We start from the raw sequence: 23802 nt of genomic DNA, 5'->3' as shown, positions 1-23802 counted from the left end.
TTAATGCTAATAATCAAGCCCAGCGGCCCAGGCCAGCCTAGATGTGTGGGGGAGGGCTCTGTTTGCGTGTGCCCACAGAGAGGGCTCTGAGTGCCACCTCTGGCACTCGTGCCATAGGTTCGCCACCACTGGTCTAAGTGAGAAGGGAAAGTTTAGTGTGGTATATTGTCCATGTCCCAGGGTGGGGAACCAATCATTAAGTGTTTGGGTGGAACTTGCTATGCAAAGGTGTGATTGAGTGCATCGTATTGCGGGGTATTATCAGTCCATTTTTTAAGTACTGGGAGCCAGGCTTTGCTAATTTTTAACGTCTCTTCTTTCTTATTGAAGTTGTCCTGGTGTTTGTGAATTTCAATGGCAGTCTGACATAGTAACCTTCTGAATTGTCCAGAATTTCAGTGTTCTCAAATAAAATATTATGTCCAGTTTTGTTTAACACATGTTCTGCAACTGCAGAATGCACTCAACCACACTTTTGCATAGCAAGTTCCACCCAAACACTTAATGATTGGTTCCCCACCCTGGGACATGGACAATATACCACACTAAACTTTCCCTTCTCACTTAGACACACTGTGAAACAGACTTTTCTCTGTGATACACCTCTGTAGATGCCAGCCACAGATGCAGGTGAAACATTAGGAACAAAATCCACCAGACCACGGCCACACAACCTGGAAAACCCACCAGAACCAGTTGAATCCGGCCGTGAAAGCCTTTGACAATACAAATAAGGAAATAATCATCTTAGCTATCACCGTTCTGCTGTTTTTTATGGTTGTCTTACTGTAACCTTCAATATTTTTGATAGACTCACACTATTCTACATGGAGCTGGACTTCATAGTAAGAAGTACATGAGAAATCCCTTATGACACTAGAAATGTGTACCTGATGAACAGAGCTTGCAATCTTCCAACCAACAGGTCAACCCAATTAAGCACCTCTCTCGCAAAAACAGCACTTTACCTATTTTGTATATCGAATTAGAATGTAACTTCATCTGGCATGAAGGGATTTCAATTCATAGCTCCCTCTCAAATGTAAGTTAATTTGCCCTTAGAAAGGAAAAGTAAAATAAGCCTTTTTTTAATTAAAAAAATCAAGTTGCAGATTTTAAAAAAAGAAAGGAAAAAGCATCAACTGGTACCCAAAAGGACCAAATTGGAGCCCTGCTTTAGGAAAGGCACAGAATCAAGAAAGCTTCTCAGTTTTTAACGACCAGTATCCAAAGCCACAAAACCCCAAGTGCGTCTAACAACTAGATTACTCTCCAAACAAGCGAGGGGGGGAGGAGCAATGGCAGCCAATCAGAGCCTTGCTCCAAGACAGAATTAAGGGGAGGGGAAGGGGGGCAATGACTTACTATAGGTGCCAGTGATTGTGGAAGGGCATTTGGGGCTGTGGGACTTTAGGTCTGGAGGGATCTTTGGAGCAGCTAAACAAGACAAAAACATACAGTTTAGAGGTAAGAGGGCATGACCCCAGACAGTGACACAATATGCCAGCACGTAGCTTGGCATCGTGCAGCTGGATTATGATCTATGCTCAGTGCAAAAGGGCACGCACCCGATAACCCTTCTGTCCAAGCACAAGTGACCCTGGGCCAGCAGCCCTAGGTCTCTCTCTCCTCCCTGTTTCAATGTTGACTCAGTACGTAACCAAGCCAGCACCTGTTTGGGAGTTAATGCCACGGCTGCCCTGATCCCTCTGGGAGTTAATGCCACGGCTGCCCTGATCCCTCAAAGGGCTGCCGCTCTTCACCCGTTATGTCATCAGCATGGAAAAAGTGTAAATGCTCATCCCAGTGACTCAGCAGACTGGGATTTAGACCTCCTTCCCATTGCACATTCAGGAAGAGGAACAGTTGACTTTTATACCCGCTTTTCTCTACTGAAAAGAGTCTTAAGCAGGTTACAATCATGTGTGTGTCCCCACAACAGACACCTTGTGAGGTAGGTGGGGCTGAGAGAGTTCTGAGAGAACTGTGACTGGCCCAAAGTCACCCAGCAGGCCTCATGTGGAGGAGCGGGGAATCAATCCTGGTTCTCTGGATTAGATTCTGCTGCTCATGTGGAGGAGCTGGAACCAAACCCAGTCCTCCAGATTAGAGTCTGCGACTCTTAGCCACTTCTTCACGCTGGCTTTCTTCAGGGTAAAGGTCAGGTTCAGCAAAACAGGCTGTGAACAACATACAGTGTTTCCCTGTACCTTCTTGGGTGATGCAGATGGACCCACTGCCCATGCCGACTCTCAAGGCATCCACTCCAGCATCGATCAAGTTCTTTGCCTGAGCTGCTGTCACCACTAGAGGGAAAAAGGGGGAAATAACTGTTTTTAACAGAGGGCAAGAAGTTGGAGGGGGCCGACATCTGGACATGGCCTACCCACCCTAGCAGAGGGAGGGGAGGGGTGGCATGCGCAGAGGGAGGGGAGGGGTGGCATGCAAGGGAGGGGAGGGAGGGGGCCCGGCATCTAGACATGGCCCACCCACCCTAGCAGAGGGAGGGGTGGGGGCCCGGCATCTGGACATGGCCCACCCACCCTAGTGGAGGGAGGGGGAGGGGAGGGAGTGAGGGGTGGCATGCAAGGGCATGGGAGGGAGGGGTGGCATGCCAGGAAATGGGAGGGAGGGAGGGGTGGCATGCAAGGGCATGGGAGGGAGTGAGGGGTGGCATGCAAGGGAATGGGAGGGAGTGAGGGGTGGCATGCAAGGGAATGGAAGGGAGTGAGGGGTGGCATGCAAGGGAATGGGAGGGAGTGGGGGTGGCATGCAAGGGCATGGGAGGGAGTGTGAGGTGGCATGCAAGGGAGGGGAGGAGGGGACCATTCCAGGACTCTAAGTTTGCACCTACAGGTTCCTCCCTTCCCAAGAATAGGAACAGTGGTGTCTAAGTCCTGCTGTCTTGTGTGTAGTAGTGCACTGCCGACCCAGCAGTGCCGTAGTAGAACGTTGGGACGCCAACGGACCTGCGGCCTTGCCGGTCGCATCGCACCCCCACTCCTCATCCCCCCATGAGTCACGGGTCATGAACTGTCTGACTCAATCACCGGGCGCAGGGACAATGGCCTTGCCCCCAGGTGAGGATTAGGCTCAGACGCGTACGTCCCTCTCCGCACGTAGCCAGATGAGATCATGCATCACATGATGATCTCCCGACCTCCCGCTCTCCCGGAACTCCCCCCGGTCCTCCCTCCTACACGCCCCCAACAGCCTAACAATAACAGGTGCCAGGAACCGGCAGACGGGAGACTCGCTAGGAACACGGCCCTCCGGTCTCCCGCTGCTGGCGATCTCCACCAGATGTTATCTCCGCGTCTCGTCTCGTTCTTACGCTGACCGCGTGGGTCGACTACAAGCTGGTGCCGAAACCCGGGAATCCTCGAACCTCCACCCTGCTCACCGTCGCCTGGGAAGGGCCGCGATACCGAAGTCCGCTGGATCGGCGCATCCAGCGACCACTGTTTCGGTATCGCCTGTCATCTGGATCGGCGAATCAAGAGACACGCTGTCCTAGGACACTCTCTCGTCCGACGGAACACCGGTGAGTATGGGAGCTTGCAAAAGCAGGGCTTATGACAAGCACGTTGGCGAACTGAAAGCGTTAACGAAATGCGGCAGGGTCCCCGTAAAGAGAAGGAGGCGCCGCAAATTGGTTGAGGAGATTCAAGCTCAGTGTCCATGGTACCCTGAGGGGCGTACATTGCATCTTAAGGACTGGGAAAACATCGGGCGCACTCTTCAAGACAGAGCCTCGCGCGCCGATGTCGCTGCTACTGACGTGGAGACAATGTTTTGTCGCCATCAGCCTGCAGACCTACGGCTCTCTTGCTGTAGGTGGCCCTCCTTTCGATCTTTCACCTTCAATTTCGACCTCGAATTTTCTCTATCCACTAAATTGGGCGCCTGTCCTCCTTCTGCCCCCCTCGCTCCTTCACCCAATTCAAACTCTCCCGCTGCTCAGCCGCCTCCCCTTGCTCCGCCTTCATTTTCCGAGAAGCCACTGCACCTCCGTCAGCGCCACGTAATGGCGCTGGTTTCAAGACTCTCGCAGAACGTATTAGCCACGATCTGCAGAAGAAAGAAACCCTGACGGAAGACGATGCTGAGATTCTTGCATTGTGCCCCGTCCACTTCACAGATACTGAGGGGGAGGGTGGCGTCATCCGCGGGTTGTCGAGTACCGCCCCTAAACTATAACATCCTTACCGAGCTCCGCCAAGAAAGCAATGCGGGACGTAGGAGTCACTAACCCCTACGTGAGGCATGCTGGAGGCCATCGCAAGGAACCACCTAATGGTTCCAGACGACTGGAAGACCACCTTTCGCATGCTCCTGAGCCCTGCACAATTTGTGGTCTGGGAAAGTGAGTTCCGCCAGCAGTGCTTCAACAGAGCAGCCACCTCTTACACCGCGCGCACAGCTTTATGGCTTCGATGCTTCGCCAACCCTAACGATCAGATTGTCCTGCCTGAGGCCACCCTTACGGTCGCCTCTGGAGTGCCTCTATAAGGCATTTGTTAAGGTCCCCAACGCCGGCCAGCCAACCCAGAGTTTCTCCTCCATCCGGCAAAAGCCCCAAGAGCCCTATGCCGATTTTGTGAACAGGCTCCAGGAAGCGCTCAAGAGGCAGGTAGATAGCGAGGAAGCCCAAAACGAGCTCCTCATGCGCCTCGCAAAGGAGAACGCCTCCACGGAGTGCCGCAGGGCAAAAATCCTGAACTGGCCGACATGCTTAAGGCTTGCCAGGACATCGGATCCTCCGCCCACCAAGCTGGCCTCCTCGCCGCAGCACTCTCCTCCGGCGGGAGGCAGCCCCAGGATGACTGCTTTAACTGCGGCAGACCCGGACACTTCCAGCGAAGGGAGTGTAGGCAGCCCGCCGGGGGGGCCTACAACCCCGATGGAGGGTCCTCCCCAGGAGTGAGAAGGCCACCAAAAACCCGGTGCCCACGTTGCCAGAAAGGCTTCCACTGGAGAAGCGACTGCCTGTCGGGGAAACTCCCGCCCGGCGCCTCCCCAGCCCAGGACCAAGGAGGAGAGTACTAGAGCAGACTCAAACGCCTAGGCCCCTGCCGTCAAAACCACTTCATTGGCATCTGGCTCGCATGCACCGCAGCCCATCTCCTTTAAGTTCCCACCAGGTTCTTGTCGCCTCAAGCCAGTATGATGCAAAGGCATCCCTACCGGGACAATTGGGCTCGGTGCTGCCAAAGGCCTCTGCCGCTGAACAGGGACTGTTCATCGTCCCCGGAGTGGTCGACTCCACGCACCAAGGACCCATCCACCTCCAGGTCTGGACAAACATCCCACAGGAGCTGCCCGCCGGAGCCAGCTGCGCCCAGCTGATTCTCTTGCCCCATGCGCTGCCCGCTGCCGACCCAATAAAGGCTACGAGCCCCAGCAGCCAACATGGCGCAGCCTACACCACCGCCGCAGCGGTGGAGACGCCTATCGGGAGCTCCCGTCCATATCTGGAGCTCGCCATAGAAGGATGTAAGTTCAAGGGCCTGGTGGACACCGGCGCTGATGTTACCGTCCATCAGAGCAGCCGAGTGGCCCGACCAGTGGCCGACCGAGGCTTGCCCGCACATCTGGGGGGTGGGGGGGGAGCCAAACCCGGCGAGACGGAGCATCCGGGCCCGCCACGGTCAACAGCCCAGGACTCGCGGCAGCTCACAGTCCGCCCCATCATTTTGGACATCCATGTCAATCTCTGGGGAAGGGACCTCATGAGTCAGGTCAAAACGACTCTGGTCTGGGACGGGTAAAGCCGTCACCGATCGTCGATCCCAATCTTGCCCTCTGAAATTATTTTCTTTGATTTCGACTAGGAAAACTGTTTCCCTCTCCCTCCCTCTTTTCCTTCTGTTTTTCGACCAGTAAAGCAAGGGAGGGCCAATTGGCTGACTGGCCCTCCTGGATTAAAATCTGGGCCTGCCCTGATACCGTAGCACTGTCAGGACAGGCCCCAGTTTAAAAAAGGGGCTGCTGCCATTATGCCCCTAATACCCACAAGGGGTTGCTGCAAACACAGATCCTCTCATGATTTGGGTGGGTGGTGTTTGCCACGCTCGGCCGAAGCCTTAAGGAGCGGTCTCGGCGGGCGGCAATCCCCCGAGATAATTCGATCACAAAATTTAGCATCATCCCGCTTCCTGCATTAGCCACCAAGGTCACGGTAGTGCAACTCCCTACAAAGAAACCCCCCCCTTCCCTTTTCCTTGTGTGTAGGAATTTGCCTCTAATTGCCGGATTGCTTCATTCCCGGATGCACCCATCCCCCCAAAAGGTGCTTCCAAAGCCCCTTTGTGTTGCTGGATTAAGCATGCATACCCACAATCCCCAGGACCCGCCTGTTCCCTCTCGAGGTTCGGACCCTCGCCTTGACGCACATCTCGATGACGCTCTGAAGCCAGATTCCCACCAGGGTCGCCTACCTCCTGCCCTCCCTGTCAAACAACTAAAGAAAGAGGAGTAGGCGGCCCCCAGGAGGATTGCATCAAAAGCAACCTTCACAGGCTGCAAAACAAGCCTTCTTCCTTCTTATATTAAAATTCCAAACACTAAACTTCGATCCCGATCTCCCGCCATCCGCTTTGAGCCTGGCGGGACCCGCGTAACATGGGAAAAGGGGGGTATGTTTCAGTCCCTCTTCCTACAGGTCCCTGCGGACTCCGACTCGCCATGACAGGCCAACCCATGGAATGGCGCCAGGAGGAAACCAACCCCATCCCGGAGATGGAACACATCTCTCTAGAGGATCCCGCCCAGCGATCTCAACAGGAACGCCGCCGCCAACGCCCAAAGACCCGAACGACCTGGGGAGACGTCAAGGCGACCACCAGCCAGGCTCCTAGCGCTGCTGCGCCAGCAGGACCACCCGAGACACCTCGAGAACCTCTGTGCCGCCTCTCTTTGCGATCATCACCACCAACTCAGCCACCACCATCCTTTGCCTGCTCGCTGCCTCCTGCCGATGGCGATCGGCCACCCCCTGACGAGCTTTCACCAGACCAACATCTGGGAGCAGTTTGCTGCCGCCGCCAACGTCTCATCTTTCTGCCTGGGCCAGTACCTAGGAGTCGGGAGCCTGCTAAGCTCCTGCCTGCTCCCCGTCTGCAAAGCACCCGGAGACTTCCTAGCGGAGTCTGGGCTGAGCCCCTTCATGAATGCCTCATCCATCAGATACTCTATGAGCGCCGACTGGGGACCCGTCGTCCAAACCCCCCGGCTGGCGCTCTCTCCCTTGTCACCAAGACTGTCGCTAACCACGAATCTAACACCTGCGCCCGCATCACCGGCGCAGGTAAGGCTGGGAACCGATTCGGGCCCATTCTGCCGCTCGGCCAGTTGGAACTGCACACACATGGAGGACATTCCCCCCGTGTTCGGAAACATCCTGCTCCCCAGGGGCTGGTTCTGGACCTGCGGGGAGAGGACGTTTAACTACATTCCCGCCCGACTCTCTGCCGGAACTCTTTGCTGCCTCAGTCGCCTCACCATCGTCCTGCCCCAGGCTCCACCCCGGGAGCCCGGACGCCGCCGCCGCCGCTCCGCTCTGCCTTTCGACCCTCCTGTCGGAGCGACGCGGTCGCCCTCTCTCGAAGCGGAGTTAGATCTCCCTCGCAACTTCCTAGTGGGAGTCGGACTCGCTTCCTACAATGCTAAGACTATTGGCCGGCTGGCCTGTGCCCTTGCGAAGTCCATCAACTCCACCTCCACCGCTCTGGATGCCCTGGCCTCCGAGCAGCAGGAACTTCGTCAAGCGACCCTAGACAATCGTGCCGCTATTGATTACTTGTTGTTGCTGCATCACCAAGGTTGTGAGAATGTACATAATATGTGTTGTTTTAATCTTTCTGATAATTCCCAGTTGATTCACATGAAAGTGCGTGAGCTGCAAGAAGTTGTATCTAATCTGAAGTATGATGTTTTACCCCATTGGTGGTCAGCCCTCTGGAGCTGGCTGCCGGGGGGATGGTTGAGTGCTATTGTACAGCTCTGCATCGGTCTAATTGTGTGCCTTGTTATCGGATCTTGCTTCGTTCAATGCGTGTCTAATATTGCCTGTAACATGTGTAAGAAACCCCTCGAATTTCCCTTACCCCGCAACCAAGTTCTAATGTTGCACAAGCAGCTTGGCCAGCTTGACCGGACGGCGGAGGGGACAAGCGTCCCTTTAAATCGCCCCTTAGCGTTTCGGCCCCCCTGTTTCTAAAATGTAAAAAAGGAGGAGATGTAGTAGTGCACTGCCGACCCAGCAGTGCCGTAGTAGAACGTTGGGACGCCAACGGACCTGCGGCCTTGCCGGTCGCATCGCACCCCCACTCCTCATCCCCCCATGAGTCACGGGTCATGAACTGTCTTGACTCAATCACCGGGCGCAGGGACAATGGCCTTGCCCCCAGGTGAGGATTAGGCTCAGACGCGTACGCTCCTCTCCGCACGTAGCCAGATGAGATCATGCATCACATGATGATCTCCCGACCTCCCGCTCTCCCGGAACTCCCCCCGGTCCTCCCTCCTACACGCCCCCAATAGGATAACAATAAAAGGTGCCAGGAACCGGCAGACGGGAGACTCGCTAGGAACACGGACCTCCGGTCTCCCGCTGCTGGCGATCTCCACCAGATGTTATCTCCGCGTCTCGTCTCGTTCTTACGCTGACCGCGTGGGTCGACTACACTTGTGGGCCAACCTTGGCCAAGTCACTTTCACACTCACTTTAAAAAAACAAGAAAAACCACTCCCCCAAACTAACAGATGAATGATTAATGAAATGAGGACTGGGAAACATTCCACACAGCAAATTGCTTTAACATCACCAAAAGAATTATGGTAACACAAGTCACTTGTTTGGCCTTCGTGAAGACCTGTGTCACAAAAAGTATCTGGTAAAAATGCCACACTGACTACTGCTTATTGTCTGTCGCACTAGTTTGCTAAGGGGTATGTGCATGTGCCAAAGGTTTTTTTAGAATTCCTTCAGGCCCTGAGATTCGGTGAATAAAATGTGCTCTTCAAAAATAAATAAAAATTGCTAATGGGTATTGTCAACATAAGGGGGAAAAAATCCTTTAATTATCAGAGTTTATATCCTTCAGATGATAACTGCTTTCCCAGAACTGGTGACCCCACAAGGTTTAGACCACATATCACACAAGAGCCCCTTAAATATTCAATGGAACACGGCACCACAGAAGACATTCAAGACAGATGATTATAATGCTGACAACAGAACTTCTGAGGCCCCACTATCAAACTGAGCTCCGTGTGGTCTATATTATATATGAGCCCACAGTAAACTGTTCATGTGGCTTCATTAGCTAACACAAGCTTCAAGTCTCTTAAGGTACTGAATAAACCACGATCCTAAAAGCGTGTCAAATCTCTCTATAACCCAAGGAACAGATTCCCATTGAACAGTTAAAAGTAGCAATAAACAGTCTTTACCGTTGCCTCCAATGACCTGAAGCTCAAGGTATTTCTCTTTGATATATTTGATCATGTTGATTTGGAAAATGGAGTTTCCTTGGGAGGAATCCTGGAAGAAGAGTAAAAGAGTCCAAATCCATATTACCAGGCAATTTTTTCTTCTTTTCCACCAGGGCAAAAGACCATCAGATAACCTTCTTTATCCAAGAGGCAGCACAACCATGTTAAACAAACACTTCATGAACTTTTCTCTGTTGGCACCAAGTAATAATTAATTTGAACAAAGCTACATAAAATGTGCTCTCTAAATTAATCTCTCGTTTTGTTAATGCATTTGCCAGGTGTATTTGCTTTGCCTTTTACATGAAGCCGAAATGGACAGAGAAATTCTTTGAAATCTACTTTCAAGGGCTGCATTTTTTTCACCTCGGTTTGCTAGTTTTCATGTTGCTGAGGCAGTTCCACACAAACATGTTTGAAGACAAGGAGGCTTTAAGTCACAGTAGCATTCACCCCAAAACTACACATTCTGAGGTGAGGAGGAAGTAAAGAGAAGGAAGAGATATCCCACTTACAGTAGAGAAAGGGGGGGGGGGTATAAATCCAAACTCTTCTTCTTTTTTTTAATGCTGTCCTGCCTATTGTCCAGGTGCAAATAAAGTTTAAAACTTTGCACTGTTTAAAGCATTTTTACATTGCCATCCAACCCAAGCACCTTGCTCTCATAAAAGTTGCATAGGAACAAGGCAGACTCTCCAAGAAAATTCAGTAGTGTTCAACAATTCTCTGGAACAATAATAAGTTTTGGAAAAGTCGGTTTCTATAGTGATACAGAAGATGCAAAGTCCAGGTTGAGCTAGCTCGGCAGCTCTCCCCAGAGCACTCTACTGCACCCCCACCCCCTGTACTCACCAGCACAACAACATCCACACCAGCTTGCACAAGGAGGTCGAGCCGATATTTATCATCCTCGTGGGTCCCAATGGCAGCCCCACAAAGCAGCTGTTTCTTGGCATCTTTGGATGCCAGGGGATAGTCCCGATTTTTCTTCAGATCTGTGCGAGCAATTATGGCCACCAACTCATCCTGTTCATTAACAATGGGCAACTTGCCTAGAAATAAACAGAGGCATATTGAGAGTTACAGCCAAATACAGTTTACAGGAAGGGGGACAGAAAAACACTGCAACTTGACCAAATGCAAGTCTATGACTATGTAAGGTCTGGAGCCCAGAAGCCGAAGTCTAAAGTTCAGAACACAGGACTACAACAACATGTAGATTTCTCTTAACGCAGAGGAACAATAATTTGTACTCACAACCATTATTTGAAACGACAGCTTCAAACCAACAAAGCTGGAACTTGCAGACACTGAGGCCTTTTATACAATTGTCTCTCCCACGTGGCTGGGATTTGGGGTGAAGCGTCCCCCACAATGTGGAAAACTGCAAGCGACAGGGCTGCAAGTTTTCAGGAGGCCCGTGTAAAGTGGCAGCTATTCAGCTTTTCTGGGCAGCTTCTATTCATCTGCTCAGAAGGTGGTGGACAGTGGCATCGGCGGCAGTGGCCCTCAGTAGTGGTGGAGGCAGGGGGGCTTTTCATCAGAAGCTCCCCTTGTGATACCAGGCCCTGCTTTGGGGTTTCTTTGGAGGTGCTTGCATTGAGGGGTGAGGTCCGCTGATGACCCGTGGTCAGTCAAAACCACAATGTGGGAAGATGCAATGTGAGAGGGTCAGCTGTACTCTGGTTCTTAGAATCCACGCTCCAAGGACAGGGAGAAACATGTCATCACAACCAGCACATCCAGAAAGGAACTCTATGCCTATGTGCTGTCCTAAGCAGTGTGCCGAATCAGAATAGTACAGTTATTTCCACCTGCACATAGGAGGGGAACTGGGAGAAATATGGCTACTGGGTGTTTAAGATCTCAGCTGAGCTTTTGTTTCCCTCTTGTTGCAGGTACGTAAAAAGGTCAAGGTGTCACCAAAAGCAAGAGCCTTTTGGCAAGAATCAAAGGCTTACAGCCCGTTATTCTCATGGCCACCCAGCAGATCTCAGACCAGACTTTAGTGTGCCTTTTGTGAGGGGTTAGTGAGGGGAATTCCCTATGTGTTTATTAAGATGGTACATAATTTTTCCAAATTCTTAGTTTAAATTGTGTTGGCATTTTTGCAAGCCACATTGCGACCCCACTGAGGGCAAGAAGAGGAGAGGAAGAAATGTCCCATAATGGATACCTTTTTTGCTCCTCTGCAGAATTTCATTGGCTTCTTTTAACGTTACCCCTGCGGGTGCTACAACAAGGTCTTCTCGCTTGGTCATGATCTGGGAAGAAAAATGAGAACTTTAAAAGTATGGGATTGTTTCCACTTGGGCCAAACCAAGCAAGCGACAGAGGAATGCTGAACAGGGATATCCAGTAGCGAAAACAGGTGCAAGAGACTCTCTCGGCTAGCACCACTGTATTTCATTTACCATGCCAGAAATGTTGAAAGAAGAGCTACCAGAATTCAAAATCCCAGTGTGGGAGGGGGGCAACATCAGGCTCCAAGTATCACAACATGAATAAACAGTTTACTGTACTGTTTCAGCAAGTCTCCAAAAACATCCCTGCCCACAGAAAACTAGCATATCAGGAAGAATGGTCTCTGACAACTCGGAATAAGCCATGGCTCATTAGCAGAGCACCTGCTCGGCATGCAGAAGGCGCTAGGTCCAATTCTCAGCCATTACTTGAAAGGATCAGTACTAGGCGATGAGAAAAACATTCACCTGAGACCCTGGAAAGTCAGAACAAACAATGACCGTGACAGATCAGTGCTCTGTCTTGGTGTGAGGCAGTTTCATGTGTTCATTTTTCTATACATGCAGGAACTGTGTTTGTACAGAGCAGCATTCCTTCCAGAGGCCCCAGGACAAGCCGTTCAGCTGCCTCACTTTATGTATTAAGTTAACAAAGATTATTTTCTTGGCTTAACCTGCCTTTAGAATCACAGGGAAAGTTCCATCATATGATGAATGGTTGTTAAAGGTTCAAGATTACAGAACAGCGGACAAACTGACAACTTTAATACACGGAAAATGCCTTGATCCTTTTTTATAAAGTATGGGATCCTTTATTACATTACCTATACAATTCTGACCCTCAAAATAGAATCCTATAGTTATCTGCATAGCTTAAGATTATTGTTAACCTACTTATTATTATTTTGTATCTATGTATGTGTGTGTGTATGTATATATTTCACACTATACGTACTAGAATCTTAAACCACTTTTTCTTATGTAACTATCACTTGCAAATGTTAAGTACGTTGTTTATAATTTATGTGGCAGATCATATTCTGCTATTAGTGGAACCACTTTAAGTCAGATTGTCTGCCAATTAACATGTATTCCTAAATGATAAACTAACTAAAAAAGATTTTTAAAAAAGAATCACAGGGAAAGTGCAATCCTTAAACTGCTTTCATGGTAGCCCCACTGACTTCCACATGAAATAGAGCAAAATCTGGGTGCAATAGACAATACGAAGTTTCAGCATGAACTGGATTCAGACGAGGACAATGAAGTGTTAAGCATCAAAGCACAGAATCCAGCCTCGCCTAGATGCCTCGGAATTCTTTTGCAGGTCTCTCTCTCTGTCTGTCTCTGTCTGTCTCTGTCTCTCTCTCTCTCACACACTCTCTCTCTCTCTCTCTCTCTCTCTCTCTCTCTCTCTCTCTCTTTCCCCCTGTGTGTGTATGTATGGGGAGGAGGGGGTTAGAGATGATTTAAGACCACACTTGGGAAGGGCACAAAATGCCAGGTTTTGTCCAGCCCAGCCTAAAGATAGCGCAGGAGAGAAGAGCGGACATTCAGGCACTACGGAATGCTGCAGCAATGAAACCTGATGCCTGGATACAGAGGCAACATTAAGACCAACCTCGTGCAGTTTTTGATAGCCAATGTCTTCCTCTTGCATTAAGAGGAGAAAGCCAAGGGGTTGTGCTCCAGCACTGCTAGAAGTCATGTGTTCATTCCCTCAGCCAACACACACACACACACACGCAAACTGCAGATTTTATCCCAACTGCCCTAGCACAACCTCAGATTTTCCCACCTTAGTCATCTGAAAAGTTAGGAACTCCACTGACCTCACTGAGAGGCAAGTCGTGCTCTTCTTCCTTCAGGAAGTCGATGTCTCGGGACGAGATGATCCCCACAAGCCGGCTGCCCATCTTCCCGTTGTCTGTGATGGGAATGCCGCAGAACCCATGTCTGGCTTTCGCTTCGAAAACATCTCGGACCCGATCTTTGGGGCTCAGGACTACTGGGTCTGTGATAAAACCCTGTTCGTATTTCTGGACCGTAGCACATTCAGGAAAGAAAGGGGGTGGGGGAAAAGAGTTGTTTGGTAAACCAGAAAACAAGGCGTAGGAGTGAATAGCTGACCAAGAAAGACTTCCCCTAAGCAGTAGGCCTCCAGAACTGAAGCAGAGCAGGACAAGGAGCTTTCAAACATGGTTAAGAACTTAGCCACCCAGCAGCATCCCAGACTCTGAATTTCACTGCACAGATCAGTGGTCACGAAAAGACAAGAAGCCAAATGTGCACAGCTTGCCAGCTACTAGCGGCTGAAGAACCCTGCCTGAATGTACCATAGCTGCAAATATCAGCCAGGGTTGATGCTAACCACCCTCAGAACCATCACAGCATATCCTCACAAAAATAGCTTTAGGGATTCTAAGCAGAAAAATCACAGCGTTCAAACCCTGGTTAGCATTAACCCTGCTTAAGATATAACTAACCATGCAATGGGCTGGATCCAGTGTAAACTTTTTGATTTTGATGTAAACTTTTTGATGGTATAAATTCCATCGCAGGCCCTGCCCACTTCCTCCCCTTTTTTTCCTTCTTTTATTGGCCTTCGGCGGGGCGCCTGTCCTAAATAATTTATGAATTGGGTTGTCTAACCTATAGTTTGTTGTAAACTGCTGCTCAGTTCTTAGGTTTTAATGATTTTAGTATTTTATGCTGTTGATTTGCTGTTGATGTAACAGCCATGTTGGAAGCCGCCTTGAGCCCTTCGGGGATAGGCGGCCTATAAGTTTAATAAAATAAAAATAAAATAAAATAAATTTGCACTACAGTGTTTGTGAAAGCAGAAATGCAAGAAAAGGAGCACGGCAGCTACTGGACCCTACAAGATCTTGCACATTCAATCTGTGAGCACTATAAAGCACTATAATACATAGAGAGCAAAGCATAAGGTGGTGTGCAAGATTTTGCGCAACTGGAACTGCATGAACACCATTTACTTATTTATTTATAATTAATTTTATATACCGCCCCTCCCCCGAAGGCCTCTGGGCGGTGAACAACACAATAAAACAACAATTACATTAAAACCCCATTAAAACAATAAATTAACAAAATTACATTGGCGTCCAGCATAAAACTTCATAAACCCACCCTGGAAGAAAATAAGATAAGAGAGCGGAGGGCCCCCACAAGTATTAAGACCCGTGGTGTAAAAGGGGAAGAGAAGGGGGGGAAAGGAGCGCTCATCAGCGGCCGGCCCCCCCCAAAGGCCCGGTGGAACAATTCGGTCTTACAGGACCTGCGGAACTCTCCAAGATCCCTCAGGGCCCGGATAGATGGTGGTAAGGTGTTCCACCAGGCTGGGGCCAGAGCTGTAAAAGCCCTGGCCCGGGTAGAGGTCAGCCGCATCATCGAGGGGCCAGGGACCACCAGCAAATTGGCCTCTGATGAACGTAGAGGCTGTGCAGGGACATATGGGGGTAAGACGGTCCCGAAGGTACGAAGGTCCCAGGCCGCGTAAGGCCTTAAAGGTAAGCACCCATGTTTCTGCTTGTGCCCTGCTGGATCCAAATCACTGTTTGTACTTATGACGTTGCCATCCTGACCCTTCTCCCCAGCAATATTTGCTCAGATATTCCTCAAAATGTTGACCTTTACCTTAACTTTCCGTACTTCGTTGGCCTGGAATTCTGGAGTGCAGTTGTGATGGATGAACCCAATCCCTCCTGTCAGCTGAAAATATACAAGAGGAAAATGTTAGCAAGAGCATCGCTTCTTTTCTGCCGTCTGTCAAGAAACAAAGAAAAGACTGGTGGCGGCAGAAGGGCTCACAAGCTGGGGCAGTTTTTTTGTGTGAAATGGATCCACCTTAAGGAAGGACACAGGTAAGGATGGATAGGGTAGAACCAAAAAGATCCACTGGCTAGTAAATATGGAACAAAGGCAACATTGGAAGAGACTAGAATAACTAACAGCTAACATTCCTCTATTAGCAGTCAGTGATAAGCTCTGCACAGAACATGTAAACAAGGCAAGATGGCAAAAGCGTGGACAAATACCTCTGAAGGATATGAAAAAGCTCAGTTTTTAGCTGGTGTTTGTTCCAACCGGAATCCCTCAGCAGAGGCAGTTTATGAAGAAATTAGGGGAGAAAAATGAATTTTTATAAGTCTGCACTGTACGCGAAGATGCTTCACCACATTAGAAAACTTCTTATTCCAAATGATATTTCAAATTCTCCGCTCTGACATCAAGCTCCCTTGAGTCCATAACGTTCTCAGCCCAACCTACTTCACATGCTGGTTCTGAGGTTAAAATGCAGGAAGATTAAACCACTCATGGAGCCTCAAGCTCCACAGAAGGAGGGCAGGATAAAAACGTTACTAGATGGCCAGAAGTTGAATGAGCAGAGCAAAGCAGTCTGGAAAAGTGAAGGTCCGTATGAGGCCCATAGAGCATCACTGAAGGAACTGCAACAGGAGTCAGTAGCAAAAGGGGCGACTGACAGAAAGAAAACCAGCGAACAATGGCTCCTTCCGCACATGCAGAATACTGCACTTTCAAACTGCTTTCAGTGCTCTCTGAAGCTGTGCAGAATAGCAAAATCCACTTGCAAACAGTTGTGAAAATGGTTTGAAAACGCATTATTTTGCGTGTGCAGAAGGGGCCAATGAGTGGGAAGAATGACAAAGAGGAGGAGATGGGGGGAGATCCAGTCAGGGATAGGAAGCCAAAGAGCTTTAAACAGCGCCAGAAGCACATTTCTTCAAACAAGTAGTCTGAAGGACAATATGGCTTCACGATTCATTCGGTCCCCCCAACTAGCAGAGAATTCTCTTCAAGTTTCAACAAACCAAAACTGTGTTAATCCAGATTTCCTGTGAAGGCACGAGGAAAGGAGATTCTATATTATCAGGGGCAAGAATAGAATGAAACCAAGACCCTCCTTATCCAAGCATCCACGTACGGAAGCGCATAAGGAGTCTCCTGTGTTCCTCTCCAGCGTGGTGTAGTGGTTAAGAGCAGGTGGATTCTAATCTGGAGAACTGGGTTTGATTCCCCACTCCTCTGCCTGAGTGGCAGAGGCTTATCTGGTGAACCAGATGTGTTTCTGCACTCCTACATTCCTGCTGGGTGATCTTGGGCTAGTCACAGTTCTTCGGAACTCTCTCAGCCCCACCTACCTCACAAGGTGTCTGTTGTGGGGAGAGGAAGGGAAAGGAGCTTGTAGGCTACCTTGAGTCTCCTTACAGGAGAGAAGGTGAGGTATAAATCCAAAACTCTTCTTCTCTTCCATTCCTGCAGCCCCTGCCAACCCCTGAAAAAGCTATCCCCAGTGTCTCATCACCCATGTAGAGGAACAGCCATGAGGTTTGGGTGGTGGGAGCAAAGTAGAACCAGAGAATGAAACACCCCTTTCCCTCCATGGAGATGCACTGGAGGGGGTGCTAATCTCATCCCCTTACCCGGCCTCACTTCACCCCCTCCGCAATTTATGCAGCTATTTCTCTGTACAGGTCCCAAAGCTCTGGGAATGATCTACGTATGGGTCAGAAGGGACTGCAAGGAGAAACAAGAATGCAAGGAAATTCCACATTTTATGCCTAGAAGGGCTACAGACTGACCAGCAGAGCTCCACCCTGCCGACACAGCGCTGAATCGAAAGGATTATTAAAGCAATTGTCCACGTTGTAAATGTGTTTCAACTACGAAAAAAGGAGATGGCCCTGATTTCTGCAGGCAAAGATGGTTCCCGCCCCCTGTGGCCCAAGACAGGATGAATCCCCACCCCTCCCTTCTTCTGTGCCTGATTACTTACTGCCATCGCAATGGCCATGCTGGCCTCTGTCACGGTGTCCATAGGGGAGGAGACCAATGGAGTCTTCAAAGTTATCTTCTTGGTCAAAGCAGAAGTCAGATCCTTAAAACAAACACAGAGTTTGGGCTGAAGTAGCATTTATTTCCAACAATATTGCCATCATGTTCTCATGATCTTAGCCACCATGAGATTTAGATTTTGGTTTTTCATCACAAACACTGAGATGCTTAGGATTCCAGGGGCATGGGCGGCTCAGCAGTGCACAAAAGCCTCACAGATATTTAGCGCTGGAAGTTGCTCTGTGAGTACTATAAAGAGCAGCAAACAAAGGAATCTTCTGTCATTTTTGCTGCAATGTTATTTCCTTTAGATATTATAAAAATTAGCCTCGTGCTTACCACTTGGTCTGCAGTGAAGTCTATGTAGCCAGGGAGTATCAGGAAGTCACTGTATAAAGGAGAAAGAGGAAAGAATGTGTCCCCCACATATTTAAATTCCGAGCTCTGTAAACTAAAAATATTACATCTTATGGATCCTCACGGCAATCTTGTAAGATAAGTCAAAATTATTCCCATGGGAGCCTAAGAACCGGCAGAGATGTATTGCTTTCACAGCTGGAATCAACTGGGTACTGTAGGTTTTCTGGGCTGTGTGGCTGTAATCTAGTAGTTTTAGCTCCTAACGTTTTGCCCACATCTATGGGTGGCACCTTCAGAGGTTTGTCACGGTATGATGTGCCATGGAGAGAAACACATCTGACCATGACATGCCTCTGAAGATGCCAATCCTACTCTGTGGATAGATAATGATTCATAATCTCCCGGTGGCTAAGTCCAGTATAATAAGACTAGTTAATTCACTATTTACCATCAAGTTGGTAAGTGGCAAGAATGCTCCCCACAGTCAACTTGCATTTTTGATATCTTCATCAGTTTGACCATATTATCCAGCCAACCAATTAAGATTCTCTGCTCTGTACTCTGTACCCCTTTATATTCCTAGAATAGATGTTCAACACTGCAAGATTAAATAAGCATACACAAAGTTCCTTTTGCAAACTACCATGTTTTCCCGAAAATAAGACAGTGTCTTATATTAATTTTTGCTCCCAAAGATGCGCTATGTCTTATTTTCAGGGGATGTCTTGTTTTTCTGTGTTCTGTTTGTCGGGCATGCTTCCAAACAAAAACTTTGCTACGTCTTACTTTTGGGGGATGCCATATATTTCGAACTTCAGCAAAACCTCTACTACGTCTTATTTTCTGGGGATGTCTTATATTCGAGGAAACAGGGTAGGTACGGCTAGGTAGGCACTAGGACCCAGGAGGAGCATTCTACAATAAAGAAGGTCCAGCACGTTGAGTTCTGTGGTGGAGGAATATAAAACCCTAATAACATCTTTTTCTGAGATGGACTACAGAAGCATCTGTTGGGCCCGTGTGTGAAAGCAGATGCAGGTCTGACAAAGGGCAGTTGCATTTATGTCCCTTTAAAAGCATTTCAGCTATTAGTGGGCTTGACAGACCTATGACAGGACCAAAATCCATTTATTAGGACCAACAAATGTACACAAACCATAGGCCAATGGTGCAGCTAAGGCCCCTTCCACACATGAAGAATAATGCACTTTCAATCAACTTTCACAATTGCTTGCAAGTGGATTTTGCTATTCTGCACAGTAAAATCCAGTTGGTAAGTGGATTGAAAGTGGATTGAAAGTGCATTATTTTGCATGTGCGGAAGGGGCCTCAGTAAAGGCAGCTTCAATTACGACTTACATATTTTAACACCCAGTCTCTAAACCATCTCTTCCATATACCAGTCCAGCTTTTTAGCTTTCGGAAAACCTCCAAGGAAGGATAGTCGTCAATTTGTTCAACAGGAAGTGTTTGTTGAACTTTAACCAAAACCCTGAGCTTAACTTGGATATCTTCCAGAATAACCAGCCATGACCTTCCTTTCTCAAACTGTTATTCCTCACTCTGGAGCTGTTAGCCGTGTTAGATAAATGGAGAGAAGATCCATGAATATCAGGCACTGGGGATGAATCATGAACAAGAGGGATTCTTGATGCGATCCTGAGGCATGTGTCATGTTATCAACACTGCATTTTAATTTACTTTTTATCTTTAGAGTTTTGTTTTTAAATACCATTACCCTATCTAGAACATCAAGATAGGGTAGGTTAAAAATTAAACAACTTCCCGCAATTGAATCCAACACAGTCCTCTCAAAAAGTGAATGTAACCTATACATAAAAAAGCTTGCTGGGACAGAGGAAGAGTCCATTCTTTTTCCAACACTGGCCAACAAGATGACACTTGAAAACTTCTAAGCACAAAACCAGCCCCTCCCTCCAATACTGCAAGAACGTAAGATGAGCCCTGCTGGAGCAAACAAGCGGTTCATCTAGTTCAGCCTCATGTTTCACAAAGCAGCCAACCAGTTTCCCTGGAAGGCCAACAGAACAGGGCATAGAGGCCAAGGTTCCTCCTTGTGTTGCATCCTAGCTTTGGCATTCAGAGTTTTTACTACTGCTAAATATGGAGGTTTGTTTTGGTCATCTTTGCGATATTAAAATATTGGAGAGGGCAACGTAAGATTCTACCAATTTGCTTTGTGAACTTAGTTACGAGGTAATGCTTTGAAATGACACCGCCCGCACAGTATTCTACAACAGCATTCTAATTTGTTATTCCACCTTGAATGATACCCAGGGTGCACCTATATTACCCTGTTTCCCAGAAAACAAGACATCCTCCGAGAATAAGACGTAGTAGAGGTTTTGCTGAAGTGCGAAATATAAGGCATCCCCCGAAAGTAAGACGTAGCAAAGTTTTTGTTTGGAAGCATGCCCGTCGAACAGAACACCAGAAAAATAAGACATCCCCTGAAAATAAGACATAGTGCATCTTGGGGAGCAAAAATTAATATAAGACACTGTCTTATATTTGGGGAAACACGGTAGGCGTTACTCTGTTGACTGGGTGTTCAAGCATGATGCCACGTTTGACAGTGTCATGATCAGCCACTGTTTGATCCTGCCACAGTTTAACTCCTGCCTGGGATATGGAAACCTGTCTTTGTTCATTACCCCTCCCTAATATGCTTGTCACATCGGTTTGATTCTTCTCAGGCTTGTGCGACACCTGCTGTTGTAGCTCTGTCAGTAGTGTGGAAGGTGGGCTGTTTTGACCCTGGTGGGGGAAGGCAGTTTCTTCTTCCAACAGACGGTGATACTGGAGGGGTGCTATTCCCCCCTTGGGAACTGGTCAGCCAGAGTGGGGTATAATGGTGACTGCAACACTGTCTATGCTTAGTTCTGGCAACAGACATCTAAATTCTTATTCCTGATGCTGTTTTATAATAAAGAAATCAACTGAACACAGAGACCACTTTCTGAGTCCAGGGGCATGAGAGACAGCTAATATCCCAGTCTAAATTTCCCCCTTGGTTTAAGTTTTTCAAAAGGGACCATGACAGAGTCCTGTATTTGGGTAACATTATTACATACATACAAGACCACATCGCATAACATTACCACATCTCAGAGTAGCTCTTACATCAATTAGATTATGCCAGCAGTCTTGTTAGCTGGACACTGTGCTCAAACTCCAATGGCCTGGCTTTGTATCTGGGGAACTTCAGAACCTGTAAGCAGCGCCAAACACCTTTTTTTCTAACAACTTATACTTTTATTGCATGCATCGGTAGGTATGGAAGACTACGTCCGCTCTCAAGGAAGTTATTTCTCAGCAGCAAAGTTTGCTTCCAAACATAAACAGTTTATTTATAAGCAGCTTCCCTCTCAGAAGGGGGTGGTTGCTGATAAAGAAATAGTCAGCCTGTGGTGTAAAAACTATTTCCAGAGCATGGCTCATATTGCACGTTGTGAGAATGCCTGCTGCAGGAGGAACTTATGAAATGTATACAAATGCATTTCACAATGCTCCTCATCCCTCTTGTGAACAGATCACTGTCATCTGATCATTGTATATGAACTTGGTATTATGGTTTTATGGTTTATGTTATCATGATCGGTTTTAATCTGTCTAGTTTTAAACATGTATTGTACACTGCCCAGAGCACTTCAGGGGTGGTCTATCACATTTAAGTTATAAATAAATAGATATGAATCTCCATTTGCAGATAGCATGGTGGGGGTGGAGGAAATCAGAGAGAAGGCAGACATGGCTAAGCCTTCCTATCTAAAGACGAGGCGTATCTAACAAGAACAGCATGAATCACAGCTGTTCAGAGCACAGAAGAGTACGTACGCTACCACTTACAGGCTCTTACGCAAACCTACATGCCTTTTTGGCAAAACAAAGTATATCTGAACACGCTCAAACTGGCCACGTGGAGCGATGTGGCTTCGTCCTGGGTCTAGCCTTTGCACAGATCGATGTAATAAAAAAGATTATACCAAATGGAGCCCTGGCTCTATGGCTGTCATCACTAGCAGAGATAATCTGGATGACCCAAAAGGAAGTTTGGGAAATGATCTCAGTTTGACAGAGCAAATGAGACAAAGGCCCTAAAAAACTCAGCCAGGTTGGCTTTAGGCTCTTGTGTGGAAACTGATCACCTCTACAAAGTCCCAAAACATGATGGGGGATTATACAGGACAAAAGACAAAAGGTCTGTAGAGTAGAAAGGTTTCTGATCAAGGGAGTAATTTGCTTCAAGAGGATATCTAGCCCATGGAGCACCAAGATTCAGTAATCCAAGAGATAGAGCTGAATAGCTTTAAAAGGGGCTTGGACAGATTTCTGGAGAAGTTGATCTATGGCTACCAATCTTGATTCTCCTTGATCTGACATTGCAAATGCCTTAGCAGACCAGGTGCTCGGGAGGTGCTTTCACCTCCTGCCTGTGAGCTCCCAAAGGTGGGCCACTGCGAGTAGCAGAGTGCTGGACTAGATGGACTCTGGTCTAATCCAGAAGGCTCTTTCTTATGTTCTCAGAGGTTATCGCCCCATTGTCTTCTGGGATAGCTTTAGTTCACCCAGTGAAGTACAGGGGATCTGTAGTTCAGTCTGGGGAAAAGGGCTACTCTACAGTTTTACAAAAACTCTTCGGGGAGGGAAAGGGGTGTATGTTTGCAAAGGTAAGGCCTTTCTGCACTTTAAGTTAAGGTGTCAGTTCCACAAGGCCTCTTCTGAAGTTTTTGGGTGAGGATTCTAGCCTATGCACAGAATGGACGGCATTTTTTCCTCAGTGTGGTAAAGACATATGTCAACTGAATGAGGTGGCAAAAGACTACTGGGGGGTAAGAGATGACTGTTTCGATAGATGATGGCTTCCCTGTATTTAGAAAGTCTCGCAACAGAGAGTAGACTAGATATATTACCCCCGATATATTACCTTTGAAGAACAGTGTCTCCTACACACCCCCTCAAGAGGTACAGTCAATTTCCTCCTCCGAGGGATTCTGTCACCTTCTTGTACAACTAGGTTAGACCTGACTATCCCCATAAGCTCACGGTGCATAAATCACTTTACAAGACCCAGAAGGAATTCCTGTCTTAGGGAGACTTTATACAAGCAGCAGAAAGCCCGGAGAACCGACAGCCCCGCTGGGCACACCATTTTGGACCACCCCAGATGCATAAATTAAAGAAAAACTACCCAACGGGGGGCGGGATTTTTTTCGCCCAAGCTTTTGGGCTACCGGGGCACTTGAAAAGTCTACCTGCAGCCTGAGGTGGCTCAGCTCATTCTACCTCAATTTTCCTCCCACTTCGTTTTGCCGCATGTGCAGATCTAACCTAACCTTGACACCTTAGGCTGGTAGTAATAAAATAACAAGATTTCTTTACTGCACGGGTGCACACGTTTTTTTTACAAACAGCACATATGCAATGTCCTGCCCACGATGCGTCGCTGGCTGCTGCCCTCCAAGTCCGGCACCGCGTGGAAGAAGAGGAGGGGCAGCCCTGCCGTCAGCCGTCCAGAACTACCCGCGCCAGTCTCCTTACTTGTACGTGAGGCCGTCTCCGCAATTCAGCATCTGCTGCGCCGTCAGCCCGTCGTCTGGAACGTAGCCGGTGCCGCCGCTGATGAGGTAATCAGCCATGATGGTCGGTCAGTGCCCGCGCCTTGTTCGACCCCGCGGCAGAAAAGGAGAGCGTGCGCGGCAGGCTCCCTCTCGCCGCGCGACTTTCTGCCTCGCTCTCGTACAGAACACGCCGGACGGCCTCTGCCGGTTGGCGCATGCGCAGGAGAAAGGCGCAAAGGAAA

At 48.4% G+C, this 23802-nt stretch overlaps 1 protein-coding gene across 4 annotated transcripts in view; it reads right to left on the bottom strand.

Moving 5' to 3' along the window:
* IMPDH2 (inosine monophosphate dehydrogenase 2) overlaps positions 1–23802 on the bottom strand; it is a 36642-nt gene extending 12840 nt beyond the window's left edge. For 2 of the 4 annotated variants that reach the window (XM_048491672.1, XM_048491673.1), the window contains exons 1-10: positions 23541–23690; positions 17958–18006; positions 17560–17661; positions 15399–15473; positions 13574–13780; positions 11675–11762; positions 10351–10550; positions 9457–9547; positions 2211–2306; positions 1366–1437 (exon numbers count right to left, since the gene is read on the bottom strand). In XM_048491672.1, coding sequence (XP_048347629.1) covers positions 1366–1437; positions 2211–2306; positions 9457–9547; positions 10351–10550; positions 11675–11762; positions 13574–13780; positions 15399–15473; positions 17560–17661; positions 17958–18006; positions 23541–23638 — 1078 coding nt within the window. In that variant the 5' untranslated portion in view covers positions 23639–23690. Of the gene's footprint in view, positions 1–1365; positions 1438–2210; positions 2307–9456; positions 9548–10350; positions 10551–11674; positions 11763–13573; positions 13781–15398; positions 15474–17559; positions 17662–17957; positions 18007–23540 lie in introns of all 4 variants that reach the window. The other 2 variants (XM_048491675.1, XM_048491674.1) reach the window with 2 other exon arrangements.

Source organism: Sphaerodactylus townsendi, linkage group LG03, assembly GCF_021028975.2.
Source record: "Sphaerodactylus townsendi isolate TG3544 linkage group LG03, MPM_Stown_v2.3, whole genome shotgun sequence".
NCBI lineage: Eukaryota > Metazoa > Chordata > Lepidosauria > Squamata > Sphaerodactylidae > Sphaerodactylus > Sphaerodactylus townsendi.
Note: the sequence above shows the minus strand (reverse complement) of the source record. Positions and strands in the feature narration are given on the sequence as shown.